Below are 25,035 nucleotides of genomic sequence, written 5' to 3' on the forward strand. Positions count from 1 at the left end.
CGGGCTGGCGTGAAGTACTGCGCCGCTCTATTCAGTACCCCCAGTTTCTTTGAAGCTAGTTTAGCTCTGCCGTCCAAATGACTACGAAACTGTACCTCGAAATATCAACTCCCAGACTCCCTATAGACGGCTTGACCTCAAGAGAAGTCCCCTCAAAACGAAGCGATGCAACAAAGGGATCCTTTTTTGCGGAGAACACGCATACTTGTGTCTTTTGGGGATTAAATTGGACCAAGTTTAGTCTGCCCTAATCTGAGACATGCTGCAACAAGGTTTTCATCGGAGACACGAGCATGTTCCGGTTTTCGCTGACGTGCTTCCTGGAAATTTTAGCGCTACCGGTATAGAGTACGTCCCCCGTACTGTCGTCTGCATAGCAATGAATGTTGCTGTAGTTCAACATATCATTGAAATGCAGAAGAAATAACGTGGGAGACAGAACGCAACCCTGCGGGACACCAGAGTTCACAGGCTTTAAGTCGGAGCAAGAACCGTCGACAACAACTTTGATGCTACGACCTGAAAGAAAACTGGCAATCCAAGAGCACAATTTTCCAGGTAGTCCGTTCGCCGGAAGCTTAGAGAGCAGAGCTCCGTGCCAAACCCTATCAAAAGCCTTCATGTCCAAGCTGACCGCCGAGGCAGGTCCCCCTTGCTCTCAATAGCTGAAGTCCAACGGTGTGTAAGGTAGACTAAAAGATCACTAGCCGATCTGCCGCAGCGTAAACCGTATTGACGTACCTATTAATCAGTTTTATTCGTGTACCTAACGTGTGATAAGTGTACGTGCATCCCATTTTCACGATTGCTTGGAAATGTATAAATAAATAACTATAGTCGAGGATGCGGTGGTCACGAATTAGAATCCATTTGAATGATGTTTGTGATAGAAAATGTAACCATCCTTTAATTTGACGGCTGCGTTGTTATTGAGCATAAAGAAGATAACACACTTGTTACTATAATTACGAATGCTGCTGTGACAATGGCATGACATCGCGTGATCCTAGTGCAATCGACGTATAACGGTGGCGGCGCAATGCGACGAATCATAGCAACAGTTAACAACGTGCGAAAACATTCGCATTGTCAGCCGGATTAGTAAATTTCTGTATTTCTTATTCAGGCAGTAAACAAGAACATGGAAATGTTCCCACGCACTCGGCAACTTGTCTATTCAGTGGATTGTACGGGCTCATTGTGAGGATCGTTTTGTCTAGACTCGTCAGTCTTTGTCCACTTGTCAGCGTGATCGCGACGAATGATCTCTAAAGGCGGAATTCAAAACATTCATCTCTTTCGCGGATGTATGAATAAAATTGAAAAGAACTGCCGAGCGCTATCGAAGATGCTTTATGGAGCATTGTTTTGCGAAATCACGAGATGATTTTAGTTTTATGCTTCGATTTGGAATCGCTTTTGTCTCTAGCCCTCTTTATAAAACGAGTTTGTAATAACTATTGGGTAATTTATTAAAAAATTGAACGAATGCCGAATATCTAATCTATCTAATATCTTAAACAAGAAATTCTTGTAGGTATATTTATAATTTATTTCGGGAATCTAGAAAACGGCTAAGTATAATGATTTGATTTATTATCATCATCATCATCATATCAGCAGTAGGACGTCCATTGTTGGTCATAGGCCTCCCCGAATACACAAGACACTGGTGAAATTGCCCTCTGATGGAAAGAGCTTTAACACAATAACAGCTTACAAGTAGGTAAGTAATTAAGTTTTAGAAGTTTTAGTGGTAACTAACGCGGCTAATGAGCAATAAGCGTAATGTTGACTATGGTGGCATGAAGCTTGTAGGAAGTTTGTGTAAAAAACCGTAGCAAACCCAAGTGACAGTTCTCCGTTTGTCTCGCTCCCGCGAGGCAGCCAGCCGCGCGATCTTCTTGACCCTCGGCGGAGGCACCGGCTCGCCCAACTCCTTCATCGCACTCACATCGTCAATCGAACTCGCCGACTATCGCGTGAAGTTGCGTAATTTTCACAAGTCGTTTTCACTCACTTTTGCCAAAGTTGTGAAACGGTCGTAATACATGACCGAATCTACTTAGATCCAGTGTTAGGTAAGGTTATTTAATTGCAATATAAAAACCTAAGCATTCATCTAGATGATTTCCTGTATTTTTAATCTTAAAGGTTTTATTGTAACCTCAACCTCGTATTATTTGCAACCGGTGTGGGTTGGTGGTGCGGATGAGGCCGTGGCCTTCGCGCACCACCGCACCATGTCAATCAGTCCGAACAGATGGCTCGCTTCTTTCAAGAGGATTTATTCCGTTACACATAATGTGCACATTAGGTACTTTACTCGGTACGAAGATAAGCGAGTTTGGGTATGGGTAGGTTACGCTTAGAACGTTGTACTTTTAAAAGTTTTAAAATTACAGTGGTTTAAACGTTCCAGTTTAAAGAAAACAAGTTGTGCAGTTTATCTAGTCTACGGGCGATAAAATTAAATAAACTGTTTTCAACACGCCAGCTCAGCGTTCATGCAACTTGAGATTCAATTCCATTGAACGTGGCCATTCCACTGCAGCAGCCAGTTGCGTAGACGCACGCGATCTGCATGCTTTCTCGGAAGGCTCTTCAATTTTATCTTTTACTTTACTTACACGATATGCGCAATGCTTATTGGTACCTAATAACATCATCTCGAAAAGTAGTTACTTCTTGTTTATGTAAAGGCTGCAAATTGTCCGTGTCCTAAACCGAGCAGACCAGCGGAAATGCAACTATTATGGTCTGTGACATGTCTTGAATGCCAAGAGGCCAGCCATGCGTCAATGCTGGCTTCCATAATGATCCAGTTTAAATAAGGAATCTATTATGCATTGTGCTGAACTTGGAAACCAATGCATAACAGTAACATGTTACGAGTAAGCAAACTCGGATCAACGAAATTCTATGTCGGTTTAAGATATATAAACAGGTATAATCTGTGTAATAGCAGATCTGTCGCCTGTCAAATGATAAAGAACATAATGTTTGGAACACATGGCTGCGTATTGTAGGACAGCGGCGTAATTGTAAAAAAATAACAGTATGCCTTTCAGCTGCTTTGGCAATAGGATTGTGGGACAATTTATACGAAGTGTACCTAATAACAGCTAATAACAATCAATCACTGTCACACGTTAGCTTATTTTCAGAATGTTGTGGTACATAGAGCGGCCGTGCCGCTGTGAAATTGTTATGCAAATATCTGTTTTATCGCTAATGCAGCCGCGTGCGCTCCTCGCGTTGCAAAATGGTTTTGAAAATCATTAGAGCTTGACCAGCTTGATAATAACTGTCAAGGTAATGATTTGCGCTCTGTTTTTCGATTTAATGAATAGTACTGGTTAGTAAACCATCACAGCCGAAAGCCCGAAACATACAGCGTAAGTATGTTCGAGGATAATTTTTTAGCCAAGTTTTTTGCAACACGTTGATTGCAAAACAACTAGTAGATAACTAGACATAACTTGATAAACGACTAAACTAGAAATGAAAGTAATAAAATTCACTGCAGATCCAAAATTCAATATTGACGATACACAAAAATATTTAATTAAATTATTCAGAACACTTGACGAACGCACTTCATTATATCGACGAGAGGAGCCGACTAAGCCGTGGTAAATCAGCCAGCTTCGCGCGCGGTTGAAGCAGAACTGAAGCGAAGCGAACCCGGCATTAGAAAGATCTCATACAATGCAAATAAACGATTACTGTTGAGGTTCCTTTTTTTCACCGATTCAAGGCTTGTACACCATGCGAAACCAAATGAGACACGGAGCTGGTATCAATGTCGTTTCGTCAAATTACTACTTAGTACTTAAGAGTATAGTATACCTACGGAAAAATAATGCATTTACTGATTAAGTATAAATTGTAACTTATGTTTTACAGTGACTCGGCAAAATCTCAAAAATAAGAAGCCTTTTTAATGTTTGGCTAATAATTGTATTAAACTTCAATACTATCCACTTGACGTAGCTATCAGAGTAGAGAGTAGTTAATTTGAAACTAATTATTAACCCGTAAATTTAAACCATAAACGGAAACACGTGTAATAACCATACTTACTTCACATTTGGCCTTCATTTCTGGTGGTACAGTCAGCAACAAAGATATGAATACAGCCAAAGTGCAAAAATATGTAGGTATACACACGACCTTAATATTCAGGCAATAGTCGTGTTATACATATTTTTGGCACTTCTAACGTATGTATATTTTTGTTGCTGACTGTACCAGCAAATGTAGGGTTTCCTTTGCATACTTACCTTCTAACCAGATTTTGTGTGGATATAAATAGATAAGCTAAATCGTAACTAACGCAGTGCGACTGTCAACAAGAAAAATCAAAGACTATCATTGAAAGACGGCAATGACTGATAAGGAAAATTGCAATCACAACCTGAGACTAAGATAAATGGGAACAGACAATACGGAGAAGCCGCAAGGCAAGTGAAACCGTTAAAACATGGAAATGCCTGCCTACGAACGACTGCTGATATCCATTTAATGACCAGTGCTTACATTCAAATGGATGAACGAAAAGTTAAGTGGGACAAGTGTGTAAAACAAATATGGTGCTGATGTCCAAATACGAATATGCATACATTACTCAGCGTGACTGGAAGCGAGCTAGATCTAACACATTTTTAACAACCGACCGTGCCTAGCAGTATCACAATTTGTGATTCACAAAGGTCGGAAAATACGAATTCTTTAGATATACTTATCAAAGAGATAAAAGTAGATAAACTCAACCATTAAACGCAATTATTTAACGTAACTAAACCTTTCATGTACAACGTAGAGCCACGTAGAGCTGTTAAACAAAGGCGTGTAGGTATGATTAGTATTGTCTCACTGTAGGTACTTACGATAAATCGATCACTTTCAGAAGTATTTATCAAAAACATAGCAATACTGATTTTCAAATTCAAATGAATACACAATTCAAGTTATAGATGTAATTTACAGTCAAGTGTCTACTAAAGAAGTTGAAATTGGAAATCCATGTCTTTGGCACTGGCTATGTGTCCGTTTTGTCATAATTTTCGCTAACACATCCATACAATATTTTGGGGACACATCTGGAGACCCTGTTTTTCCAGCTCGGAATCGTGGACTGAGTCTTACCTCCCTAATTTTGTTGAAATCGGAGAGATAAACTCAGGGTACAACGGTAGATAGAAATGTCCTCCTTTAGACTATTCTAAAAACTATTTGCCTTACCAATACTGAATGCCAACGTACAAAATGACAAATGGTTGCGCTGTATTGCCGTGTGCAAGGAGGTGGAAGGTGGACAAGCCTTAGCTAACGCTGGCCGGAAGCCTCTGAAGCCACGCGGATCTTTCACTGTCATCCATCATTAAAAAGATTAATGCTCGCTTATCAAGAATAAACTAATTTAATATAAATTATTTAATTTATTATTTTCTCGCAAGCTCTGCAACTAAATAACCAGTGACGTGCATTCATCATTACCATTATCAAAGCCGTGGCCAGTCAGAAGGTCGGCGGCGAAATTGGGTAAGTCCACCTTCCTTCGCCACAAATTTCGACAAATCTTACATGCGAAGATATGTAGCATTGGCACTTTAAATTTTTTACAGTACAAGGGTGCTGTTTATTAGTGCATGTGTGTTTCTCCGTCCTTACCATACCGTAGGTACTTAACCTACTTCCAAACAGGAGTTCTTTACCGCGTATTTTACAGTTCTTTTTCCGTCAATAAATGGAATGAACCACCTATAAAGTCCCACTAACTATGATAAATACGGCGGAAGCGGTTTTGTGGGACGAACAATAGGAGATCGAATGGCAGTCCGGGCGAGCATCGAATACTGAAGGTTATACGGTACAATACAATGGGCCAATTGGTGGCAAACACCTGCATTTGATACGCTTCTTCTGCGAACATGGATTAACGAGATTTATCTTCTTTACATACCTACAACTCCAATTACAAACTATCTATTATTAAAATGCAGTGCACCATTCACGCTTTATAGAATAATGAAGTGACATTTTCTAGAAATTTAATATTTTCTTAAACAGAACATAATACATTTATCTTACATTTATATACTGATGTCGAGCAAAAATAATGAGTCACATTTCATTAGTATGGAAAGTGACAATGATATTGTTTCTTGTAATTATTCATTGCATTTATCATTAAAACACGTTTGAAATAAGAGCTTTTCAGCAGAGATTATAGTACATAAGTGCTTATCAACTTAGATTGATTTGGGTGCAGGCAGATTAACTAACCAAAATATTTATTTAACTAGTTCGTAACATGCTTGTTCCACTATCGCAACAGAAGTAATGTGCGTATTAACTAGTTGACGTACACATTACCATGTTTCACACATTAAAGCTGACGTAATGGCTACATGAGATATATATTTTCCTCATTTAGTAAGTTTTACAGCACACATAACTAAAATCTAAACACTTGAATGCTTTAAGCCTTAATGAGTTTTAGGTACCTCTACACTATATACATTTACGTAATTTTTATATTATTTACATTGCTATATATATATATTAATTTATGGAAAATAAGGTCGAATCTTGTAATCATGAATGTTTTTGTAAGAGTTACTTACTTCATTCGAAAATTTTCGGAAAAAACCACATCTAACCTGCATACAGTTTATGATTCCGTCAGTACCTAAGCTTGATTCGATCCAAATCCAACGATATCTATTAGAAGTCAATATCATTGATGGGAAAGGCTTATGTCCAACAGTGGACGTCTTACTGCTGATATGATGATGATAAAGATAAATATCATTGTCAGACAGAACCTAAATAAGAGTGTAACTTTTGTTTGTTTGTTTGTTTGTTTATACTCTTTATTGTACAAAAAGGAAAAACAAAAAGGTTACATAAATAAAAGTTGTGTTAAGTACTTTTCGCTGCATATTACTGTATCGTCTGAATGAGCAACTCTACCTCTCCAAGTAAATTGTACTTTTAGGTTTGCCTAGAGCTATATAATATAATTTACTATAATGTAGGTATTATTTGGCGCAGTATTTGTTTCGTAACATTTAGCTACTCTACTATGTAGCGTTGACCTGGAATCGCTACAGCTGATGGTATGTGCAGATTACGTACGAAACCTTAAGAATTAAAAAGTTATTAAAGTGTAGTGTAGTAGGTTCAAAAGTATCTTCTAATCATACGAATATGATATGTATTTAACTATGTGTGATTGATCTTTAGATCCTCCATGTATGTTGTAATACTCTCGTAAAACATCAAACCACTTAAGGAAAACCGATCGAGGCCCAGGCTACAAGCAAAAAGAGCACAATCAGAATAATGCGAGTTCAATGACCGTCTCGCGTGTATATGGCATCGACAACATAATTGCGCCGGCGCTGAATTAATGCGTGCTTTCCAACACTTTCAGATCAGATGTGAAAGTGAACACAACAATGGGAAGTTGGGAACTTGCGGACGCGTGCGCAAGTGCGTATGTACCGGCGTCACATAGGAGAGGGCTACCAACCCTCTATTCAATCAGAGTAGGTATGTGTACCAACTTAGTTTAGCAGAAATACGAGTTGCCATATTTTTTATCTGTAGGTATACAAACTTCGCTCGCGTTAAATTTATGGTTCGTCAAAAATGTTTTATGTCTCACATAAAATATTTCAGGAATCGGTAGCCTAGCCTTATCCTGCTTATATCCTTCTTCGTGTCGAACTAAGTGCAAACAAACAAACAAAAACCAATTTAAATACCTAAGTGTTTCTAATAAAAAAGACTCGTACGTATCTTTATTGCATATAAAACGAAATTAACGAGAGAAACCGGTGTAGAATGGTAAATTTCTCCCTTAAATCTCTTCCAGTTGACCTTTGAACGATAAACAGGACATTAGAATTAAGAGACAAGAGTAGACACGCAACACAATGTGTATTTGGTAACGAACTTGGCAGCCCTACTGTATGTTCCTGACAGTTTTCAATGTTGTTTTGTTTTCGTTAACAAACAATTTACATTATAGATAGATAAATCTTTCACGTGACGGATGGAAAAAAGTTTCTTGTGCTTATTCTATGTCTGCAGGTGAACATATCGTCAGTAACCCCCTTATTCATAAACGACAATCAAACCTATTTTAGTTAAAATGCCGCTTAAATTCGTTTGTCCTTATCTGTCACTTCGACATTTGTATTTGTTAGAAAGGGACAAAGCATTTGTTAGTTAACATAGGCTTGTTAAGTTTTATGAATAAGGGGGTAAGTTTTTGTGTACTAAACGAAACATAGACGTTATTTTGTAAACTTAATCTTTTGTTTACTTAATTTTGATAAAGGATTTAAGGAGGAGGAAAGGAGGCTATTTGAATTTATAATATAAAGTTGCAATAAAATTTCCATGGGAACCTTGAAATATTAATTTATTTTACCTATCAAATAAACAAGAGAATCTATACTTAGTTAAAAGGCGGTTATTTTTTTTACTGAAAACAGCAGTTCTATTTATTTTAATACGATTATCTTCTCTTTTTTCACTTAAAACTATGTAAGTATGCAACAACGTTTGTATGATGTGTCCTTAACCCGAAATAAATTGCTTCACATTATTATCGTCACGCGCATAAATTACTATAATATATTTGCAAAAGTTTTTTTCAATACCATATTAATATTACTAACGCGCGTCATGCTTGGAAGTAATCACTGTTTGCAGTTTTACAAATGATAAACAATCAAAAAAATATTTAACGTAAATGTAGAGCCTTTTTATGACGATCGTCACAAAAATCAATACAGTTTATAGAACTAATATTTGTTATAATTAACTCCGAAAAGAAATATTTAAATGACAACTTTTGCATGACATTTAAAGTTCACTTTAAGATTGGTTTTTTGGTATTTTTTGTATTTTTTATTTCAATTCCAAATTTTTACTTTCACGGTCATCCCGTAAAACCTACCTACCTGCTGGACAGCAGTGGTGTAGCGGTATAACACACGGCACGGAATGCCGAGGACCTAAGCTGGGTTCGATTCCCAGTGCTGGTCTTATTTTTCTGGTTTTTTGTGCATCTATATTTCAGTTTGTATTTTCAATTTAAAGTTCACTCTCTTACTTTCCCACGGCCGGCAGCTCATAGCTCACAAATAAAATTAGTGAAAATTATAAACTCATTCTGTTGCATAATTTTTAGGGTTTTGTAGTCCACTAGAAACCCTTATGTTTATGTTTATTAGTGTTCATGCACTTGACTTGTGCTCTAAGATTTTTGCTGTTTTACCTACAAAATCTACCAATAATACTTTATATACCGTACTGTCAAACTTCCAAGAACACTTGCTTCTTATAGAACACCTTAGAATCATGTCCATCTAAATGGTATCGCCTATTAATCATATTGAAAAAAGTACATGATTCAAACCTTGTGTTACCTTGTAAAAAACAAACCAATAAAAATACTTTTGAATTATGCTCATTGTGTGTGGTGCACACTGTCAAATTAAGGGTCGTCCTTCAAAATTCACTTTTTAATTTAATTGTCCTTACCCTTTCATTAGCCTTTGGCAGAATGTTCCTCTGTAGCTTCTGCACCGGATAGGTCTGCCGCCACCCGAACAGCCGCACCAGCTTGTCTGCCACATCCTCGCACCGCGGCGAGTCCTTCATCGTATCACACTCACTCACTGACTCATCACCAAAATCCTACGACACTATTATTATGATTAGGTAAGTTTCGCACGTCGGTGATGTTTACTTTTACTGATAGCGAGTGAAAAGTGGGAAGGTTACACTGACTTAGACACGTTATCCGACCCAAAAGAATATCAATCAATTCGTTAATTAAGGAAATAATAGAATTTAACTTGGTACGACGACCACATGCCTGCAAGTGGCAATGGTGTGGACGGAACTGAGGGAATCTTGTTATCGGCACCGGTACACTCCTACACTATGACACTGCGCACCGCAATACCGCTAGCACTTGCAGTTAGACGGGCAAAAAGTGGTAAAAATAAAAAACGTGTCTGCCGCAAGCGAGCGACCGGCGCGCTCTCCGCGGCCTCCGCCCGGCGTTATCGCCAACATCGTTATCTAAGCCCCCCTCACTCCGTCACTGACTAGACAGTACCTATTGGGTACTATACCTGAATGCTTGCATGCTTTATCTATCTGATCAAATTGCACCGTGCGCGGGATTCTCAGCGGCAGCCTTATCGCGTTTAAATATCGCTATAAGCACGCTTGCACTCGAGTGTTGTGATGTAATGATTTTTACGCCGATGCTTAGCTGGAGCAGGCGTGCAAACTTAATTCATTGGGGATATATTTTGTAGTACTTAGGACTTATAACTTCGAGGGAGACAACGGCGACAGTGAAAACTTCATTCAGCATGATTGACTAAGTTAATTTTTGTGACGCGCAAGTGAAAGACAACGCCTTATAATCTTAAGGTCATTTCATTAGGCATGTTATTGGTGTCAAAAAGCCAGTGCGGCCAAAGGCCACCGGTCAAACTGGTAAGTTATAGTAGGTAGAAAGTATTGCTCTTTTGGAACATTTCGAGATAAAAGCAGTAACTAACTGACAATATGACAATTTAACATCGAATTAAAACAAAAGCGACCAATTAGAGTGGACATGTCACATGGTCAGTGAACATGTAGCGCAAAGAAAGCCTGGGTGCATGTTTCCTGTCGATGTTTCGTCATGTTTGTCCCCTACTAACTGACAGCTAGTCATATCTTAGCGTAAAATCTACTGACCTTAATTATATTAAAATCGAAATTCATTAGATAAACAAAAAAGGTAGCTAAAAAGCAGTCGAAATCGAACACGGAAAGTGAAATCACTTTTTATTTATTTAAATGTGGGCAGTGGCGCCGTATAAATATTTTAGTGAAAAGAGTTATGCTAAAATCAATTGGCAGCGGTGCCATTCATCGCGGTTGAATGAAAATGGGTTCTTACATGAAGAACCTAGCCAATACAAAGGACTTGCATCATAGAAGGGTAATTGCCGTTTGGAGCACATTAGTGCACAGCGCACGCGTTGAATAGCTCGCGAATTCGCGAAACCTCGGCTCGCCTAATGGAGAAGCCGCGTTGCCATTTTAAAATCTATGATATTCATTATACCTGGCACTCGGCATTGTCTCATGATTACATGCTTCATCATAATAATCCCCGTTCCCCAAGCCGCGTTCCCTATCAAGAGTGCCGCGAGAATATTTTATGAAAATAACTGCACAAAATTGCAACTCTCGCACCGTTAATTATTAATGAGGCTCCAAAGGGTAAAATCTTACATTAACATACAAGCGCGCAGTCGTTAGACTGCTATGACAATGAGGCAATATTTAAACTCACAGGTTTTACCTCGAACTGGATGGGACGAATTCAATGTAACAAATGAAACAATTGACGATTAACACTCTGCGTTACCTAACTGGCTCCATTCAACGCAAGGTAATCAATTTGATCTATTGCCGACGAAGTCGCAGTGCCCAGAGAAGCAATGACGAGAAGATATTTAGAGAAAAGCCGCGTTTCACATTTTGCTGAGCTATATTTCCCACAAAAGGCAAATGTAAACGAGGGTCCCACGAAGCTGCTTTCTACCAAGAGATATGGGTATCTAGATCGGTGCCACTACTGCTATTATCTTACTTACTCTAGTGAAACAATGTCATGGCAGACCCAACGGCGGTTATCATACTTATTGGCAGTAAGAAAAGTACTGACAATCAAGCTTCGAAAGACCCGAAATCAAATAATACCAATGACACCAATAATTTTACTTTCTGCTCTTGTTCCGAACTGTGTCAGCCAATGATATTAGTCAGAGAAACACCGTCATCTTGCGTATTATAAGAACCACTTATTAGGTTTCTATAATACTGCTCATTTATTTGAGGTATTTACATATAACCTGAAGAATAAAACTTTAGAAAACTAAATAATTTTTTATTGGTTGGTTGATGTCAGGCATAAATACTGTGATACTGTAGGTAAGTAAATTTTTTAAGTAAGTTTAGTCCTGAACAGAGGAGATCGAAGAAATGTCGAGGTTATTGAGTATTGCAATATTCATTAGGGTCAGACGAAGGAGCATTGGACTTGCGTGCAGTCATGCAACGCCAGGCACGCCAGCCGCGAGTCGAGATTTAAAACTAAGGTTTTTTGCAGCTAAGAACAATTCAATGCGGATACCCGTTAAAATTTATTTTAATTGTACTAAAATAAATAATCAGCAGTTGTTTTAGAGCAAAGTTCATGATTGTTCTATTTGACATAAGGTAAAAGTCCGACGCGTCCGAGCCGATGCTCGACATGCTAAGGCCCAATATATCATACCCTGCTGTCACCTCTTTTGCTAAAGACATAAAATTCAACATGACAACTATTGGGACAATGGCGAGCACTCATACGTTTACCTTACCAGCAGACACTTTTAGGTAATTTTGATAATTTTTTCGCACATTTTCTTCTATTCAGGCATTAAAGTCTCTTATTTATAATTATAAATGCACAATTTACGACTCAGTCCGTCACTGGCACGCTCGCGCCCAATCGGTGCAAACTTTATGCAAATGTAGTCTAACAAGAGCAGAATCGCGACAATGGCTGAACTAAGTGGGGTCATTTTATCGGGTCTATTGTAAACGTTGACAACAGACATCACAGCTTTAACCTGAACTATACCAGCTACGATCCCACTTTTCCACTCGATAATGACAGTCAATATGTTAATTACAATTTGCACAATGTGGAACGACACGAATTTGTTATCGATGTAAACAAACTGGAGGCTGCGCGGCAAGCAACTGGCTGGTTTGGAGTGTTGCGCGTGCGCCGGCGTGGTGCAGGGGGAGAGGGGGGCCACAGGTCGCAACCCCCCTCCTCGGTCCCCTGAGAGGTAGCCAACCGAACCATTCAGAATGCTCGAACGCCATGTAAACAATCATTACACCTGTGTCACCTTTCTGCCTTCGCAAAACGTAACGATTGCGTCCAGTTGCTGCGGGTAGCCTACACTAATGTTTGTGTGATTTTGCTGTGGTTAGTTATAAGTAGCGTAGGAAAAAAATCATCTCATCTCTGGACTTATAAACTCGGTCCCACTGCTGAACACAGGTCCCTCTCAAAATGAGAAGACTTGGGCTATCTGTTTGGCCTCCGCAGGCCCATCAGTGCGGATTCAGAATTTCACTCGCATACCATTCATATACTGCAGGTGTGTTTAGGTGCGAGTAGATGGTACACGATGTCTTTCTACGCCCAGGCATATAGTATTTTTTTACTAGATATAGCCAATATATTCTTGTACGCCGCGGAAACGTGGACCCTGTGGGAAGTAGAGAAGAAGATAGACGCCCTAGAGATGTGGTGCTGGAGGAGAATGCTCGGAGTATCGTGAATTCCGTACCAACGAGTCTATACTTCGAGAACTCTGCATCAAGCAGCGTTTATCGTCTTTGGTTCAATCTCGTATCCTCACCTTCTTTGGTTGGTCACGTATGCCGCCGAGGGGAGGTGGCTATTGAGCGACTTGTGATCCAGGGAAAGGTTGAGGGTACCAGGCCACGAGGAAGATCGCCTATGAGGTGGACTGGCCAAATAAAAGCGGCAGTAAAAGGCCCACATCATCACTACATGAATGCACGAGGAAGGCGGCCATCAGGGAGGAGTGGCGGCGTGTTGTAAAGCTTGCCACCAACACCTGAAGTGATGACCACGACCACTCTGTCAAGACAAGAGTAATACCGACAAAGAAGAAGAAGCCAATAAACTTAAAAAAATACACAGTTTTGCTTGCACTGCTGTACTAACAAACACATCCTGTATCCTGACGATGATTCCAGATTGATTAAATCAATTCCTGGTCCGAAAAACACAAACCTAAAAGGAAACTCCGAGCGGAAACTATTTAAAATGTCATGGCCGGTAATTACATTCCATAAAAATTCAGTATAAAATGGTGAACGGAAGAACGAGACAGGGGTCCGATAGCCGTAGCGCGTGACGGCGCGGGCGCAGCAACCGGAACGTCGGCGCGGGGTACCTTCACCACCGTCCAAATTCACCCTTGCCTTATGAACGAAGGAAAATGGGATTTCACGGAATAACATTGTTATAGAGGTGGGGTCCAATGCACAAAATTTGGAGTACAGATGTCTTGTCAAAGCCGCTATTTAGTTTTGTAGTTAAATTACAAAAATAAATATTTATAGGGGGGTGTGGCACATAGTACGACAGCTCTTTTGAAAAGATAGTGAGGTTTCTCAAAAACTTTTATGATTAAGTGAAGATTTCCGGACATAATCGCTCCCAAAGTAGCAAAAATTGTGTCCCCCCCCCCCTCTATCTTGTAAACCGTTTGTCCAAAAAATATGCAAAAAATATGGAAAGGTAACGCTTAATAAATACTTTCAACGAAAATTGATTTCAACATGATCGAATATACCGTTTTTGAGTTATTGCCGAAAAACTGCGCTTCTCAACAAAAGGACGTAAGTGCCGTGAAGATACGCTCTTTTTCTGGTAATAGGTTTTTAGACTGTAGTAAGGTGTTTTAATTGTGTTAACGCACATAACATTACTTGATTTTTTTCGTAATGGCTACGGAACCCTATCTTGGGCGTGTCCATATTTTTTTAATCCAAAATATAGTAATTCAAACTGACATTGGCACTGTGAAAAAGTTAAAAGTAAATAAATACCTAGTTATTCTGGCAGTGGCGTAGCTAGGTAACCTAGGGCCCTGGGGCAAATAAAAAAATGGAGCCCACTGCTATCAAAACTGGTAAGGTTTTTGAAGTAAAATCATTCTATATACAAATACTTTAAAAATGCTAAGCAACTTTATCATCAGCTATAAAGCAGAATTTCGAGGGCCCCCTGAGCTTGAGGGCCCCGGGGCACTGCCCCGCCTAGCCCCTTGGTAGCTACGCCACTGAATTCTGGTCATGTACCAACCATCCTAGAAATTTTGATTCACATGTGCATCTGAACGCCATCTATTAGAAAGGGCATGCGTTAGAAGTTCAGTTACTTAGCTAAGCCGCTCGCAAGTACAAACATTGTACAATAGATGTCTACGGTGATTGAATTGTGACGACAATGAATTTTATATTATATATTTCTTATATATATTGATAGTACTAACAAGAATTGGTATTAACAAGATAAAGTAAAAATAATTTTTAACTTTAATTTATTTCATACAAATAAAACGATTGACTGGCAATAACGGCCTAATTCACTATAGAGACTTGACATTTGACAGATATATACATATATACGTTAAGAATCATAAAGGATTCACCGTGAATTACAGAGTGATTTTTTCGAATTGTCTAAGGATAGAACTAGCTCATTTCTATTTTTTAAGGAAGCGAATCCACGGGCATGGGCTATAATTTCATATTTGCCGATAGATGTCACTACCAGTCAAAAATCGTATGTAGCCGTCAAACTTAGTCTTTGTGGTGCAAGTACTATCGCGATTCTCAAGTAGTTAAAGTTTATACACAAATGATGGAGGGGAGACAGGTAGGGGTGCGTTGCCACACAAAGAGTTATCAGACCCCAGCACCTGCACCACATGTTAACTGAGCTGTAACCGTCGCCCGGTGAACTCGCAATGTCTTTGTCATTGCAGTTTTCAAGGTCTACAAGGTTTCTACTAAGTGCCGCGACTAAGTTAGTTGTTAATTTAGATTACACTACAACTTATGTTCATATTGGAACTATTTATTGGCGTAAAGAACGATTTTTAAACTGCTTTTGATTGTTTCACTGTTTTAAGCAAATGCAGTATGCATCTTTGTGCCTTTGATTTGACTAACCAAGTAACCTACTAATTCACTTAAAAAGTCAATCTCCAGAAACCACGTAAGTGCTTGGTCTTATTGGGTAAATCCTTTGACAGGATTAGTCTGTACTGTACGCGCCGGTACCTTACTATAAGTACATAACTCGCGTGTGTGCGTCGCCTTACTACGAGTAGGTACGGCATGTAAAGTTATCGATTTCGTATTTTTACACTGATTGCATTAACATAAATTTGTACGCACAGCCCAAAATCTCGATCTACATACCGGTAATAAGGTCTTTGACCTTTTATAATATTGCAAAATCACAGAGCAACTCAAGCCTGAATCGGAATTTCTGTTTGCTACACGACATTGTTCAAGTAGGTACCTACTTCGTTCGATTTGTTGCTTCTATGTGGATATTGTTCATGTTTTCCACGATATACAAGAGTAATTAGAAACTGATTTCCCATCAAGTCCGCTCCGGAACAATGGGAGATAGTTCCATGAAATATTACCATAACGTTCCTAGTGTACTTTAAACTGTTCGCGTGTTCCAGTGAGCTTTCACACTGCAAAAACGTAGATTATAATATAAGAATAAGAAAAGCGCTCACGCTGATATTGATTGTTCACGAGGAGCACAAGTCTTTCAGTCATCATCATCCCAGCGTATTTACGTCCCACTGCTGGGCCCAGGCTTCCTCTCAGAATGAGAGTGCTTGGACCGTAGTTCCCACGCGGTGCCAGTGCGGATTGAAACTTCAGACATACCATTGAATTACTTCACAGGTGTGTGCAGATTTCCTCACAATGTTTTCCTTCACCGTAAAGCTCGTGGTAAATTTCAAATGTAATTTCGCACATTATTTTCTAAAAACTCAGAGGTGCGAGTCGGGGTTTGAACCCTCGAACCTCTGCTTGAGAGGCGATAGGTCAAACCACTACGACACCATGGCTTATTATTTTATTATTTATGAAGTTTTTACTATTTAGCATAGACATTAAGTAAGAGTCCCATTTGATTGCCAAGCAAAGGTCTCCCCACCATTGTTTCCATTTACCCCGATTTTGAGCAGTAGGTGTACCTATTGAGCCAGTCGGCAAGGAACACATCTGGGTCGCCCCGCCAGCGCCTCCTAACCCATCAATGTACTCCGTGTCCTAAGCCAGTGCAAACTTCCAATAGTCACCGTACCCATTTGTAGCTCTACCAGCGCTATTAAGATTTTTTGAAAGTTTTGTAAAAAAGCTTTCCAAAATCTTTTTTCTCCGTGTTAAAATCACCTTATTCTTCTGCTGTGGAACTTAGGCGTTAAATTCCATAATATACTCAGCGACACAAAATTTTGCTGACTCTACATACAAAAATAATTATTACTGCATAAATTTGAGGGCCAGATTTTTTGCCGCTCAGTGTATTTTAAACGCAGAACTATGTTCTAAAGTAGGAACCAAACGGATCAACCTGTAGCCTAGGGCTATACGAAATTCGAAAATCGAAGCGCGTATCGTACCGTCCCTCTCACTTTCGTAGGAAATAATATTAGCATCAGCGGGACGGTACGATACGAACTTAGATTTTCGAATTTCGTGGTAACTACTGATTTTATAATTTATTGAACATGCATTAATTTGCGGAGTAGAACTGTATGAACACAAAGTTGCATAGACTACCTAGCTATCGCTAGCTATAGGTCGCAGGTGAGCAAAGTAATTGTTTTTAGGTCACGGATCAACCTAAACAACCCTGATCTTGATACAACAATAGTCACATCCCAACAGGTACACCGCGACCCTGAGATCTCACATTCACGTCACGTCGCTATTACGTATTACCATCACTATCGTCAGGAAGTGCTGGGCTATTACACTTCGGTACAACATAATACTACTTTACCAAGGTTAGCAGTTCATCGTCACTGTCAAAAGTATCATTGAATTGCTTTAACTACAAGTATGATGTCTAGTAATTCATGATTGGTTTTTTGGAGTCTTTTTGTATTTTTTATTTCAACTCCAAATTTGTTACTTTTATGGGTTTTTCTGTGCATCTATGTCTCAGTTTGTATTTTCGATATGGTTTCACGGGATACCCGTAAAAGTAACAAATTTGGAGTTGAAATAAAAAATACAAAAAGATTCCAAAAAAACAATCATAATTTGATTGCTTAGTAGCGACATGTCTTGTCTTGGTGAGCGGTTAGTTCCGAAAGAATGTGACGTCTTTCGACGGAACATAGGTGTCGCTGGTGCTGCTGCTTAAGTAACGTAGTAGAAATAAGCAACCTGAGATATGTATGCATAGGAAAAATTCGTGTCTAGATTCCTGTCCAGCGGGGATGTAGGGGTTATAGCACGCAGCACGGATTGCTGAGACCTGGGTTCGATTCCCAACGCTGGTCTCTTTTTCTGGTTTTTCTGTGCATCCATGTCTCAGTTTTTATTTTCGGTCTTGTAATTCCTTTATTATTTGTGTACCTAAAAGTACCTACTATTTAACTCATCTTTTCTCCTTAGAAATTGGTATGTGTTATGTGCGGAAATATGGTTGACCTCCAGACATAATAATTAAGGCATCGGCAGAGTATTAGCATTAGCCTCCGTATCCTTCCGTTGTCACGAATTCAGAATGAAAGAGCACAGGTAATTAGGCATTCAATTACAGTAGATTGATCAATATCACAACAATATTAACTTACCTATAGTTCCATTACTTTTTGATAGACGTACGTACATTTTTAAAATAGGTTGGACTCATCTCTTGCCGTTGGTGTTGTAAAAGGCGACTATACGACCAACGTGAAAGTGAGCAGCAGCGTTCTCGATTACCAACTAAAAACTCCGGACTTTAGCAATGCGGAGTGGAAGGCAAAAGGAAACCACCACACTATAAGTCAAGAAAATTGTCATGAAGATTCGCTACTGATCCACAAACGAGGCGACCGCGATAACTCTATCAAGAGTTTAGCAATTTGGCAAAACTGGCAAGCAGGAAATCAGATATACTATACTACTAACTGTTTCCATTTCTGTATTCTGACTATACTAAAGGTCAGCCTGCGGAAGTTTTTAACGCGAAAGGACACCTACATTATTATGAAATCAGCAGAAAACATGACTCTCATGAAAACTTGTTATGATTCCGCAACGCAACGGTAACAAATCACTCTGCTTTCTTGCTAGCTGTCCGGCAGAAATAACTTTGGTTTGGTATAACAAGCACACTGAGTATGTGGGTATGGTATGCATAAATATGCAATGTTAGATAGCCTTGCTCTCACCAAGCCTTTTTGGGCAAAGGGGACATATATAAGCGCGTAAAAAATTGGCCAAGCGTCCATTTGGGTATTTTTTAAAATGATCAAACTGTACCTTCAGAAAATCATTAAGAATTCTAAAGATACAGGCGATGTTTTAATTTGTTGCAAATAGTTTCTCATTAGTCAGGCAAAATCTTTGTATTTTCGTGAAGACTTGACTAGTAGTTAAGAGCCGTTGACCGCTGAAATTGAGCATAATATGTAGACAAATTATCTATGCGTCTTGCTGATGTAAATGAAGCACATGTTCGCAACCACTTTCGTTGCCGCGCACCGGAAAGTGGGTAATTGTTGCGTTCAACTCCGTCGGTATTTTATTTCACGTGAATTTATTTAGCGGGGTGGGCATCCGAGGATGACGCCCGTGGGAGAAAACGAGAGTGAGAAACACGATCCACGATAAATAACTCTTATTTCTTTCGTTGAGTTCTCCTATAGCATCACTAATTGTTGCAATTAACACTAGTTGTTATTGTAACGTTTACAAAGCTACTCTCAACAGCGATGAAGATGTTTTACGTGTGTTTGTTTATACTTACCGATTCAACTACTTACCCCTCTAAGGCCGCTTATAGACGTCCGTTGTTTTCACCAGACAACGGACCGTTTTTTTACCGGACTTGCGGTGTTATACGGCCATACGGCTTACAATGAATACCTACGAGTATGTGTACATACATGCACCGGACAATTTTATTGTCCGGCGACTTAGCCATACAACACCGCGATTCCGGCAAAAAAACGGTCCGTTGTCCGGTGAAACAACGGACGTCTACAAGCGGCCTTAAATTTCGATGACGAATTAAAAATTAGAGCGCAGCTAAAAAAATTGCACACGTACAAATTCAATCAGTTGATTACTTAAATATGTTGTGCGTAATATGTTATTATCAAATGACCATCCTACGCATATAAAGAGTTGACGTTAAATATTATTAATAGATTAGCAGACTTTACAATTGTTAATGTATTTTTTCTTATCGGGTAAACCAAATGTAGGACAATCCAAGCATTCGCTGATAACTACAAAAATCAATAAGATGCAAGTGGTTGTCCCAATTGATAAAAAACCAGAGGGTAACTATTAAGTAAGTGCCTATGTAGTTTTGTTTAATACAGAAAGCGGCTCATTCTCCGTTATATCTAATTAACTTTTAACTCCAAAATTGCTGCTTGAAATTGTTATCTGGTGTGAACTTCTGAACAATGATACGATTAGATAAAAGTGGTCTGAGCAACCCTTTGGCTTGTAGCACGTAGTTAAGATGGCGATAAGAGGTCACGCACAGGCTCGCGGAACTGAGTTAGAGCACTGGGCCCACACCAACCGGATGGCACTAGCTCAGCCAACATAAATTTTCATCTTGGATTTTAAGGTATGCTTAGAGTGGTGCAAAGTTGAGCAGTTGGTGTGGGCCCTGCCGGTCGCGGCGCAGGACTCCGAACAATAGGGCGCGCGCGTGCGCAGCGCTAACTTACTGTTCCACATTGTTTTGAAACATTGCGCTTTGTTCCTGAATCATAAACGAAACTGTATATTAACTATTTACACCACGCGGAGAATATTTTACTCGCAGTTCGTCATTGTTCTGGAGCATGAGAGAGCCTTACTTTTCACGGGCTTCCGGAAAACTATAATATCTGGCATTTTTTCTGGCGGGAAATTATGAATTTTGATAGCGATGTAACAGTAGGTAAACTGTAGGTAAATAAAATAGGCCGATTATCACACACAAGGTATCAATATTAACTTATTATCAGTTAGAAGATATTTAGAAAAATAGAATTAAGATTAAACAAATTCAAGGCACTTAAAATTATTGAACAGGATTAAGATTAAGAAATCAGCGAGCAAATTGAGTAGAATTAAAGCCTAAATAGATATGTTTCTAAAATTATTGGGAAGTACGTTTTTGTAATCGGAATGATAATATGCAAATTCTCCGAACATTATTATGTTAGAAGGTTTAAAATACATATGGTCCAGGTAAAAAAACTCGTTACACATTCACGTTACTAACCGATCCTAAGCACAAGGTCCTATTTTATGCCGTGCCGTGACAAGGTTCTATCTATGACTTAAAATAAAATGTTCATGGTGTGACCATGGTAAAATTATCGAAGTACTTAAATATGATAGGGAGAGACTACTGTTTGCAATTATAGAGCAATTCAAACTATCCTTAGAACCTACTTCGATGTAAGTACTTAGTATGAACAGTTTGAGTTGCCGGTTTGCCATACAGTTGCTAATAGCCCGTGTCTATCATACTTTAAACCACTTTTAAGTGAAGTAAATGATTGATTCAGGGTGTTACTTTGTGGAAATCCATAATCAATACCTTGCTTACTACAATTGGAAAATAGATCGTGATAACACAAGAGTCCCTAAGGTAAAACTATTGAATTTCATTTTAAGTAAGTACCTACCTACCGACTTTAAGTTAACTCTAAACTATAACTTTCCCGTGGCATATCCGTATCATTGTTAAGTATAAGTCTCATACATAAGTCATAGTGACTCAGTGTCAAAACAATTGCGGTACAACAGACATCGAGGATTAGCGTCAGTGCTTGGTCGTAATTGGTCCCGAGGATGTACCCACGCGCATATCACGGCCTTGAATCTTGAACCACTCCCACACCGCGGGCTGGACATCTCACGGGTTTACGGAGAGGATTGAGATGTTTATACTTTAGTTAAGATTTAAAATCACTAAGTAGTAGTGATTCATATAAGGTATCTAACCTAAGCTAATACATAGATTGATATCTCATATCTAATTTGAGACAGACTGTTAGAATCTTTCAGTTCGGTGTTTCTGTGTATATAAGTACCCATTGAATTTCCTTTTAGGGTTCCGTTTGAGGTACCTATACTCAAAAGAAAAAACTCTATACATAGTATCATTTCGATGTATGTCAAAGTCCGGATATATTTAATTAAATTTAGGCAATGAAATATTGTGATAAATTCTGCTAACGTTTAATCACAAGTATTTAACACAAGTAATTTTTAACCGACTTCAAAAAAAGGAGGAGGTTATCAATTCGGTTCGGTATATATTACGTTTGTTACCTCAGACAGAACTCCGTCATTTATGAACCGATTTGATTTTTTTTTTTCGTTCGTCTAGTAATGCTTTGAATTAGGTCCCATAAGCCATGATTGGATCCTAAGGAAATCGAAGGAACTCTTCAAATATTGTAGGAACGCCTATGGTAATTTCGATATATTTAGGAGTAACTCGTGCATTTTCTCTTGAAAATCATCATCATTTGGTGAAGTGGAACTGATGATAAAGACCAAATTTGACCAATGGAGCGACTACTCAATAACAAGTACTTCACGGGTTGAACTTCAGTTACCTACTTTAACGCAGTTGCTAAGCAATTTGAGCTCATCGTAATTCATATGGTGAAATGGAACGGGTGAAGCACCAGGAATCCTCAATAATGAACGTCTCTGGATCGGAAAAAGCAATTTTTCGTAAAAGGTGACGAGCAGTTAACATTAAACTATTGTATCTTAGATCTTTTACACTACAAAGCGTGAAAAAAAATTTATAACAAAAAATAGAACCGACTACAAAAAACCATGAAAATAATTTTGTACCAGTCTGAAGTTGGTGCCTCAACACGAGCCAGCAGGAGTGATTGAAGCCCATTGTACTCGTACAGTTGTAGGTGAGGTAGACGATTATAGGTCCACTCCTGCTGGCTCGTGCTGAGGCACCGACTTCAGACTGGTAGAAAATAATTTTCATGGTTTTTTGTAGCCGGTTCTATTTTTAGTTACAATTTTTTTTTTTACCTTACATACACTATTTGAAGTAAAAGATCGCCGATTAGGAATTGCGAATCGAAATTATTTCCAAACATCACTGTCTAGAGCCTAGGATATACTCAGATAATTATTCATTTTATAATACCTACGCCTAGATTATTCATTTAGTTAGATATTAATGTTATTTTCTTTACAACGAATTTGAATTTTATATGCGTTTGGTTTGGTCGGTAATATTTTCTGCAACTTCCGTTATCATAACATTGTCTACCCTGCATTTTGTGTCTACGAGTACCTACATAAAATATTTGTATTGATTTGTTGTCTGCAATAAATAATTTGCATTGTATTATAATGTATACAATTTCGCAACTGCAAATCAAAGAAGTGGTACCAGGGAAGGAAGCACTTTAAAAAACTAACTTTTTTGAAGCAATCAGGCGTTAAAACTTAAAAAAGGATCGAGATCGAGGAAGATACCAGAAAAGGTTTCACGTAAAACGTCCGCTAACGAAGGGGCGTGATTTGAAAGCCTTAATTTCACTACCTGAGAAAGACGGTACAAACCAAGAAACAAGTATTACTTTACAACAAATGTCCATTGTGTTAGTTTACTATCTACCTGAACGAGTCTTTAAAAAATACACGCGGGTTTAAAATATAGAGCAAAATGAATATCGCTATAAAATAGGGGCAAGAGGTAGCGTTGGTACCTAGGTTCCTTAATTCATTAAGCATACAAGAAGTACCTACTACACTACCTACTGAGTTAGTAGGTAGTTTGTCAGTAGTACTGACAAACAGTAGTGTAACAAAATGGCCTTGGGAACTTAAACGCCATTTCATACAAAACTGTGTTTCCATGTTATATTTAAGAAACCACTCAACGAACAATGGTGGGCTCTTGTTGATATTTGTTCATTTTATTGCTCATTGTTGCTGTTTTTTTAGGTGTCTGAGAATTTGGAGATACATATCTGTTACTACTGTTTGGTCATCTCTCAGATTAAAGCGCGGAAACTAAAAAATTACTTGAACTTTAATTACTACTCTAGTGTACTGCGAGACACTATCGATAGATGAATTAAGTTGTCGTGTAGAAAAAATATTTCTATGTAAAATAGACTTGCGACCAACTATAATATGCCTGATGACAAGCAAAGATGTAGTAGGCCTAGGAAGTAAATCCCCTTTCATACTAAATTTAATGATGGTTCAAGGAACACAGACGCGGGCTAGGAATTGCATTCCTCAGCTGTCCGGACTATTATAATTCTTGTAAAAACAGGCAAAGTTAAAAGACATAAGAAACATTTTAATTACTAAAAAAAAAAAAAAACACTTTTTCACTACCTACTTAGAATCCTAATGGAGAACGAACTGTGAACTTTAGGGATACTGCTATCATTTCAACTTCTTCAGCTTCAGCTCAATCTTACTAGAATAAGTAATAGGCTCAACTCAAATAAGTACTTAAACGTATTTAAGTATAATATTTACAAGAATTTATATTTTTATCGATTGATACCGAAGTTATCGTCGCCATTATACCTAGGCATACAGTAAGATAAATAGAATACCTAAAGACAAGTTACTGGCTAATTTGCTTCTGCGGCGCAATAAATCAACAACCGATATAAATAAAGATTAAAATAAAAATTGATGGCAAAGCGTAACTCGGAATTTATGGCTTTAGGGTTTATGTGCTTAGTGGTATCAGTCCGATACAACAGATAAACGCTTTAGGTTCAAAAGCACCGCCACGTAAAACGAGTTACCTACTTAATAGTGCAAGCTTAATGTAAACTTACAAATAGCATCACAATAGATTTATGAATACTAAAACAATTGCGTGATAGCAACACAATATGGACATGGAGTTCGTGTGTTTAGTAGGCGCGCAGTGAGTTACAATATGAGGTTGGAATAATAACAGTTTTTCCTCAGCGCCGTGAATTCGTCACGTGAATCACTGTAATCACAGTTTTACTCATCTTTGGAACTACTTAATGACCAGCGGAATGACAAATCCGAGTCTAAGTATATTTCCCCGCTAGTTTTTAAGTTTTAATCTCAGTCAAATAATAA

General features: G+C 38.5%; 1 protein-coding gene across 4 annotated transcripts in view; it reads right to left on the reverse strand.

The window, feature by feature from the left end:
* baz (par-3 family cell polarity regulator) overlaps positions 1-25,035 on the reverse strand; it is a 56,718-nt gene that overhangs the window by 24,072 nt on the left and 7,611 nt on the right. Inside the window, exons 1-2 of one of the 4 annotated variants that reach the window (XM_074087777.1) lie at positions 3,600-3,642; positions 1,847-2,134 (exon numbers count right to left, since the gene is read on the reverse strand). The exons of 1 other annotated variant lie outside the window; for it this stretch is intronic. In XM_074087777.1, the coding sequence (XP_073943878.1) occupies positions 1,847-1,945 (99 nt within the window). In that variant the 5' untranslated portion in view covers positions 1,946-2,134; positions 3,600-3,642. Of the gene's footprint in view, positions 1-1,846; positions 2,379-3,599; positions 3,643-9,567; positions 12,398-25,035 lie in introns of those variants that run through there. 2 more of the 4 variants (XM_074087775.1, XM_074087776.1) reach the window with 2 other exon arrangements.

Source organism: Choristoneura fumiferana, chromosome 5 (genome assembly GCF_025370935.1).
Source record: "Choristoneura fumiferana chromosome 5, NRCan_CFum_1, whole genome shotgun sequence".
NCBI lineage: Eukaryota > Metazoa > Arthropoda > Insecta > Lepidoptera > Tortricidae > Choristoneura > Choristoneura fumiferana.